The sequence below is a fragment of the Crocuta crocuta genome, unplaced genomic scaffold (assembly GCF_008692635.1).
Source record: "Crocuta crocuta isolate KB4526 unplaced genomic scaffold, BGI_CrCroc_1.0 scaffold550, whole genome shotgun sequence".
NCBI lineage: Eukaryota > Metazoa > Chordata > Mammalia > Carnivora > Hyaenidae > Crocuta > Crocuta crocuta.
The window spans coordinates 108,404-117,365 of NW_027529535.1; the positions used below are offsets into that span (position 1 = coordinate 108,404).

General features: G+C 40.5%; 1 protein-coding gene across 1 annotated transcript in view; it reads left to right on the forward strand.

The window, feature by feature from the left end:
* Positions 1–11: 11 nt before the first annotated feature.
* The window catches only part of STK26 (serine/threonine kinase 26), a 54,786-nt gene continuing 45,835 nt past the window's right edge, over positions 12–8,962 (forward strand). Inside the window, exon 1 of the mRNA XM_077761300.1 lies at positions 12–121. Within this exon, the coding sequence (XP_077617426.1) occupies positions 80–121 (42 nt within the window). The 5' untranslated portion in view covers positions 12–79. The remainder of the gene's footprint in view (positions 122–8,962) is intronic.

Here is an 8,962-nt window from a genome sequence, read left to right on the forward strand (position 1 = left end):
ACCCCCCCCCCGGAGGAGGAGCCAGTTCGAGCCCAAGGCGCCACCGCCGCAGGAGCAGTGCGGAGCAGCCTTCGCCTTCATGGCCCACTCACCGGTGGCTGTCCAAGTTCCCGGGATGCAGGTGAGGAATCCCAGGCCGCCTACGCCGACCACGTGACTGCCCTGGAGCCTGGTGCGCGGTCCCCGGCGACCACAGGCGGCCCCAGGGTTCCCCTGAAGGCAGGGCCGGGCGCGGGGGCCAGGTGACCCGGGGGTNTTAACTCCGAAGAGATGGACGTGTCTCAGAATTTGTGGGGTAAAATGCAAGTCGTGCGCCCCCTGCCCCCTCACACACAAGTTGGGGCGGAGCAAGACAAGGGGGTGTCGGTGGCGGCGGCATTGAATTGGCCTCTTCCTGTGTGCGTAGAGCAAAGAGCTAGGTGACTTCTTTCCCCCTTTTGGTGTTGCTTCTTAAGGGCGAAGTTCTGTCTCACTCCCCCACCTGGCCCAGCCCTTAGTGTGGCGTGAGAAATGCAAGGTCCTGTGTCAGAGTGGCCGAGGTGATGACTCCGCAGCCCCCTCCCCCTGCCTTTCCCACTGGACGACTGTTGCATGTGGTTAAAGGAAGCTTTTTGTCCTGGACCAGGGACTACTGCATGGGACCCAACTTCTTACTCGAGATTTACCCTGGCCCCTCCCCCACCCATGATATTTTCCTTTTATTCAAAAAGAAATAAGCTGTGCCCCTACACTTTTTACGCGGTTACGTTTTAAAATTGTTGCATTTCAAATCATGCACTAAATGTTATCCAGGTATACTAACTTTTAAGCATTCACTTTTCCCCCCTTTGCCAGATACCCTAAACAACCCATTTATGAACAGATCAGAGACTAGAAACAAGAAAGCCTCAGCCCCTCATTATCTTCCAAAAATGTGAAAGCTGATGTTTTTCAAGTTCAGAAAAAAACGTTTAGAGTGGTAAATAGCTTTTGTTTCTGGTAAAAATCAAAGGGCTGTGGATTGGGGCCTCAATTTACNTCTCCTCCAGCCACCCTGCCCCACACCCCATTCATTCAGTCTGCCTTTGATTGTAGCAAGAGATTAGTGGTTTGCAATACTAACTCCAGGTTTGCTCCAGCTGATGTGGAAGGAGTGCGAAAATTTTCCCACCCTGCTCTCCTTTCCAGTATGTGGAGAGTAGTACGGAACAGTTGGAAAGTTTGTCTCTGAGGGTCTCCATGCTTCTGTCTCCATTGTGTGCGCGCGTGCGTCATCAGAGCGAGTGCCTCGCGCTCGAGTTTGTGATTCTGGGGAACTCTGTGTGCAGAAGAGAAAATGGTTTCTGGTCTTTATTCCATTCGTCCTTATTTGATCTATGTGGTTTCTGGTCCTTATTTGATTTGTCTTTATTTCATTTATATGGCTTAGGACCTGCTTGCTGTTCAGTATTTCTCACCGTGCCTGCTTTGTTTAATTATCTGAGTTCCCTACCTCTTGAATTTTAAAATCTTAATTAAGGTGGTTTAGAGTGTGAATCACATCTTTTAATTTACAAGTTCTGTCTTTCACGTTATGCTTTCCCCAAGTTGTGGTTGCTTTGTCCCACATAATTTGGGGAGGGCAGTCATCTCAATATTGGCAAAGAAGAGAAGGATATTTATTTGTCACTTTCTCCGTCTTAATGAAATGGTACATTCTCAACTGCTTGTTTCCATTTTGTTTGTAGATTTGGTTCTTAAGCATTTGATGCAACACAAAAATTTTCCACAGTTAAAATTGTACAGTACCCTAAAAATAAAGTTGATGGCATGCAGTGTGACTCTTGAACCTAGACTACTTTTACTATTCTTTTCTTCAAAAATCTTGCAGATGAGATGCAGTAATATATCAGGAGCATGTAAAATTCTCCTAGACTTTTGTAAAAGAGTTAGGAGCAACTTTTAAACCCTTAGAGTAGTAAGAAAACTTGAGTTAGCCAAGTGTTCTGGAAATCAATGCATAGTATTTCCACAAATCAGGGTGAAGTGGTCGACTGGCCCATAACTTTTTAACAGTTTATTTTAGAGAATTATGAAGATTGATGGAAAAAAATGATTTTTCCAGAAATAAAAACAAAATTACTTTATCCACAGTGTTTTTCTCCCCCTGAGGAGAGACGTGAAGTAGAAGCCGGGCTACCTGTTCTATCACTTAAGACTTCCAGCATTCCTGACTTTCAAACAAAGAAATTTCTGTTGCCACTAGTTTAAAATAGAAAAGAAACTTGGAGTGACGAAAGAAAACCCAGGATTTGGTCCAGTTCAAACTCTTCCTTATGAATTAGTTATTCAAACTCATATTGTTGATATTTCTCAATATTGTGGTAACGAACATTTTTGCCCCATTACACCAAACGTTGAGGGTATGAATTTGTTTTGGACTTTTTGCGCTTACCTTTGTTAGTGTATACCTAAAGGAATTTTCCATACCAGGAGCTAAACTCTTGAAAAATATTTAAAGCAAAACTTAAAAAAAGTAATAAGCCAATAAACCTGTTTCTTTCCACTCAAATACTTACTCTTTAAAGATTTAATATTTTTTCTTTGTAGTTTTCAGTTATAAGCTATGCTGAAGTTTAAGATATTTTCCCTTAGAACCTGCACTAGTATTTAAGACAACTATTCTAAATTGGTTGTTAAATCTTTCATAAAATGTAGGTGGAAGATGTTACATATTGGAGTACTAACTGGTGTTATGTTATGCTTTATGTTATGCCTCTTGTGAAAGGTTTTTTTTCAGTTTCTACTAAAGACTTTACAGACTAGCCTTCATGTATCTTTAAGAATGATCAAGGTGGTACAGTTTTTCAGTGGTTGTTATTTGAGATTTGAACTGGAAATGAAGCTTAAGAATTAATGAACACATTATTGACCACTTTTATCTAAAGAGATGGAAAATAGTGCCTTGCATTTGTTANAGTTCCTGGGCTCTGGGAGGGATAAAGAAGTACACTGCATGATCTCTAGCCCTTGAAGATCTTAAAATGTTAGGGAGTTAAATCCAGGTCATGAAATATAAAATAATGCAAAAAGCTGTAAGACCTTTTTTAGAATAGAAGTTTCTGACTGGAGGAGATGAAGGCTTACAGAAGGTAAACTGACTGCTAAGGATTATTGGGGTCCCTGTTGGGGAGGGCATTTCTAAGCAGGAATGTACCCTGAGCAAAAGCGTGTAGACAGGGAAAGGCACACCTGCACAAGTGTGCATGCAAACACAGTCTTTGAGAGTGAGAGAAAATCACTTGGATTATGATGAATTCCTCTAGAGAAATAATAGGAGATAAAAGTGGGAAACATGATTGGGTCCAGATTTTGGTGGTTGTTGACTGCTAAGGAAGGACTTTGGCCTTTGGACTAGCCATTGAACATTTCTGAGTAAAGGAGGCTCAATGAACAAAATTATATATAGGAAGAGAAATCTCAAGATTGGGTGAATAGATGACCTGGAGGATTGAGAGTCTTGAGGCCCTTGGATCTGCTGAGGCTATTTCAATGGGATGATCGTATCTGTACAGAAGCGTTGAACTTTGCATTGACTGATGGCTTTTCACATACCCAATACTGCAAGGAAAAAAGTATGATTACCAGACTTAATACTTAACTAACCACAGGAGGAATCAGAGGTTTTATGGTGTAGAATATGAGAAACTGGAAGAATTATGGTACTTAAGAAAGAAACTAGAAAATCAGGGGGAGGAGCCAGATCTGGTAGGAAGTTCATGATATCTGTTCTAGACTTGTGAGTTTTGAAGTAACAATGGGATGATGAAGTGAAAATGTAAAACAAAATGTCTATCACATTGTTTGTGGTGATGGTTTCACAGGTGTCTGTATGTCCAAATTCATCAAGTTATATACATTAAATGTGTACAATTTTTTGTATCTCAATAAAGCTGTTTAAAAAAATGTCCAAAAATTTTTGAAGGTATAGATCTGGAGCTCTAGTCGTTCATTAGACATTGACTGAGCATTTACTATATGCCAGTCTCTTGAAACTGAAGGAGAGGAACCACCAGGAAGGGAGAAGTTGCTGAATACACGAAAGGATATGTGAAGGTGCTGGCCCTCAGGAGACTGGAAGCATAAGTGGAGGATTAGCTTGTAAGGGAAGGAGGAGCGACTTTAAGATGCATGGGACGATGATGGGGCGCCTGGGTGGCTCAGTCAGTTAAGCGTTGGACTCTTGATTTCAGCTCAGGTCATGATCTCACANAACAAGGTGCATGGGAGGATGAAAAAATGTGTGCTCACCAGGAAGGAGTTAACTTGGGGAGAATCTTTGAACTAACTCTCATCATGACAAAATTAGAGAGGAAACTCAGTTTGGTGCCAGAATCTAGTATGGTGGAGTTCTTAACCTCCCTTACACCCTTAGAGCTTTGCAATTTGAGGTATAAAGAGGTTTGAGAGCATTGCCTTGCATTGATAAACCTAAACCATTGTCCTTATTCGTGAGTGGTTGGTACAGAGGTGTTGAATATGCTAATGATAATGGGGGTAGACCAGCTGGAACTGAATAATCAAAGACAACTGTTAACTGGGAGAGTTGGAGGTAGTTGAAAGGTATGGGGTGAGAGGGCTGGGGCCTGTAGGGAGAGTAAACAGGAATTGGGCATGGTAGGACATGTGCCTTGAACACTAATGAGGGTCTAGAAATGCCATTTGAGGACAAAGGTCCATCTTGTACCTCCCTTGCTTGAGCCATAGAAAATGAGAGAACATAATTTAGCTGGTACTTAGGAATTGTTGAACATCATGATACTGTGGGGTGTTTTGTTTTTTTTTTTTTTTTGCCTTTTTTTTATTCTGTGACCTTGAGCAAAATGGGGAATAATAAAAGCTGCATTCTTTTGCTTCAGTGAGATGTTATTAGGATGAATTAACCATCATCTGTGGAGTATATTTTGACCTCCTTTATAAAAGGTGTTATGATGTATATGGACAGTTCATCCTGCAAAACAATGCTAAGCTAATCACATGAAAACACTGTCATTATCTCATCTCTCTTCTGCTTGATAAGCCACATTTTTCTATTGAAATCCTGTCTTCTCTCCTCCTCCCCACACCACCAGCCCCATCCCCAAAGTCCTGGGCTCAGCTTTACAGAATTTTCTGTTATCTGGCTCCAGTCTACAGATGTAAACTTTTTGTTATCACTATTTCCCAGCAAGGAATCCCTTTTGTTCTACCATGCCACTTACAATTTAGCAATCACTGACTGACCAAGTCCTACCTGAGTTTTTCAAGGTCTGCAATCTTACTTTCTCTGTGAACTTTCCCTGAGCGTTCCAGGCCATAGAAATCTCTTGTATTTCCAAGCACCTATTCTTTCTGTTGTCAGTGGTAGGCAGTCCAGTCACACTGCCTTAAATTTTCTTTAATATACTTGTCTTCCAAACTAGATGGGAAATATTTTGAAGGCAGCGACCATGTATTTTACTTTTCTTTATACCATTAGGTATGAATTACATGTAAAAGTGTTGGCTAATGAATGCCATATAGACTAGATTCTTCTAACTTTTTTCCCATTCTGTCTATATTGCATAATGTTTGAATTCTTATAGATCCTGAAGGCTGATTTTTATGTGCACAGTGTAGACTTTTAATACTTACAAAAATGATTTTAATGCATTATATGTAACACGTCTCTAACAATATGTACTTGTAATGAATCAGCTGCCACACACTGAAGCTCTCATTCTCTCTTTCTCATTTTAAAGGTTATTTATTTATTTTGAGAGAGTGAATGAGACAGAGAGAACTCCAAGCAGGCTTGGGGCTGTCAACCCACAGCCTGACATGGGGCTCAAACTCACAAACCAGGAGAGCATGAGCTGCGTTGAAATCAGGAGTCAGATGGTTAACTGTCTCAGCCACCCAGGCACCTATGAGGCTCTCATTCTCTTACTTACCAGGACCTTTGAGAGAAAAAGGAGACTCGTTGATTTCCTAGTAACCAGAGCTGATTTCAGATAAATTTGTGCCTTTATAAGAAATAACCTCTTATCACTTCCCTTGGTTCCCATCCCCACAATCCCAAAAAAGTCCAAATAATAAATAAATAAAAGAAACCTTTCTGCTTCTCTTTCCCAGCTGTCACATTAGAAAGAACCTGATAAATTTTTCATATTAAGGTGTTTTTGATTAATGGCTTAGTGTGTGACTTCTCCCATGAATATTCACATTTTACAGGGAATAATATCTAAAAAAGCTTTAAGAAGGAAATCTAATAATGGGATTTCTGACAGCTGGATGATTATTTTTACTGAATTGTGTCTTCTCTTTCAGAGGAGGGGAGGTTNGAGATTCTCTCTCTCTGTCTCTCTGTCTCTCTCTCTTTCTCCCTCCCTCCCTCCCTCTGTCTCTCTGCCCCTCCCCTGCTCTCTTCTCTCTTTCTCTCAAAATAAATAAACTTAAAAAAATAAAATAAAATAATATCTCTGGAAAAATGCCATGAGGTAACTCACATTTAGAAGAACAAAAATCAGGGCGCCTGGGTGGCTCAGTCGGTTAAGCATCTGACTTCAGCTCTGGTCATGATCTCGCAGTTCACAGGTTTGAGCCCTGCATCAGGCTCTGTGCTGACAGGTAAGAGCCTAGAACCTGCTTCGGATTGTTNAAAATTTTAGCCCTGTCTTATATACATTTCTCATTTTGTCATCTGCCATTTTAGGCTAAGGTAGGAAGGAACCACATCTTTGAATTAGCTTATAAAAATCAAACTTTTTTTTAAAAAGTTTATTTATTTATTTCGAGAGAGAGAGAGAGAGTGAGCACACATGTGCAAACACACACATACACACATGCACAGACACACACACACACAAGCAAGCGAGGAGGGGCAGAGAAAGAGGAAGAGAGACAGAATCCTAAGCAGACTCCACCTGTCAGCCCAGAGCCCCTGCGTGAGGCAAAATCTCAAGACCATGAGGTCACAACTTGAGCTGTTATCAAGTCCGATGCCTAACCCAGGCTCCCCGAAATCAGACATTTTTTAAAGATATTGGCTAATTGAACAATCTTATGAACCAGGAAGAATTATCCAATAGGAAAGCACCTTTACATTTGGATTTTAAAACATAACACATTGCTGGGATGGTCTGTCCTTTCCTTCATTTATCATACCATCATGGATTAAAATGATCTGTGTCCTAAAATATCAGATTAGTCATTGGTATGCACAGCTTTGGCTATTCTAGGAAAATTAGAACAGAATTGTGGTTCATACTTCCTAGGAAGTAGAGTAAGCAAAATTGTAGACAGCTTAGGTGAAAGAGTTGAAAATATTCTTTTTTTTAAGTGGCTACTTTCCTCTTCAGTCAAGTCACTTTGAGCACAAAGTGCTGCTAAAGAAATGGAAAACATTATGTTTTTTGTCTTTTTGTCACGAAAAATGTTTACAGAAAAAAAATGTCAACCTTTCTTTGTGATCGTGGTAACAGATTGTGTTCTTTGTGGTATTTTTCTGCCCTCTCCCTCTTTCACCTGTTTAAAAAAAGTAAGGAAAAGAAATCTTAAAACCCTATCCATTTACAGTGCAAAGAACAGAGAAAAGTAGGGTTCAAATCAGACACCGTTGGATTTTTCAGTTTGTTTGTTACAGAATAATAGAGTGCCTAGCTGAAGAATAACAGTTGATTTGAATTATAGAAAGAGCTTACCAGTATCAACTTAATTAAGTTGTACTGGATTTGAAATCCATACCACACTAGATATGTTAGGGAATTTCTAAGCATACTAGTGAATTACTCTAGCAGGTTTCAATAGTGCCTGGTAACACAATCCTAGGGGTAAATTTTTTGGCAGGTGGAGGAAATACTTCAAGGACATCTAGACACATCCAGATTTTTCTTTGAAAATGCATTTTTGAGTTGCTCTGTGAGTGCCTTTTTATCCCCCTCCCCCAGCTTTCCATTAAACCATTGGCTTTGTGACATATCACTTTACAGTATGTTATATTAAGCTAGGACTTAACTGCTTGATGCAGTACAGTATAAATAACACAGCAGTGGGCAGTGGGGAAGAGATAGGCGACATAGAACATCAGGTGGGGCCTACATTGTTATTATAAATGCAAGAAAATTTGGGGGAGCTGAGCCAATAGAAACCACAAAGTCATTATTTCCTCCCAAACCCTCTGCCTCATGAGTATTACTGCCCACTAGACCTGGGAAGGTTTCTAGACTCCCTGGTCTCAATTTCCTGCTGCCTGCCTTCACTTGAAGCAGAAACACAAAGGAAACCAATCAGCAAAGCATGCACACATGCTACTAAGTATGGTGACAGAAAATAGAACTTTGACCTCTTGTGGTTAAAGAGACTACAGTCAGCAGGGATAGAAGCATTTTTTCAAATGTATGCTTTTAATGTGCTACTGACCCCATGTGAAGAACAGTTAGCAAACTCATTAATTAGGGTCCTGTTTGCTTCTGTAGTTTCAGTTCAAATCTTTGGTTTGAATTTAACTCAGAGCCTTCCTGTGTGCTAGTCAGTAAATGGTAGGTAGTATAGTGGACTTTCCCAAGTTGGGCAATGGCGATCCAGATTTAATATTTTTACACACTTAGTCTTCGTGAAACAACTGGATGTGACTGAAGCTCAACGGTTGGCAGCAGCAAAGTTTGGAAGGCTTACTTTGTGTAGGAGATGGTGCTTGAAGCCTATCTTCAAGGTACAAAAAGTATAAAAAGGAGTCCTTGACCTCAAGAAATGTATGCTATACCTGGAGAGACTGGACACTTTACACATTTAGACATCTAACAAAGCAGAGCAGTTGTGATGAATCCCAAATGAGATAGAAACTGACATAGAAGCATTCTGAGGAAGACCAGACGGAGGAAGGGAATGGTCATTCATAGGATACCTTTAAAGGAGAGTGAGAGACACACAAGGGAAAAGGGAAAAGGGAGATACACCATGTTCCCTCTATAACAAATATATGAAG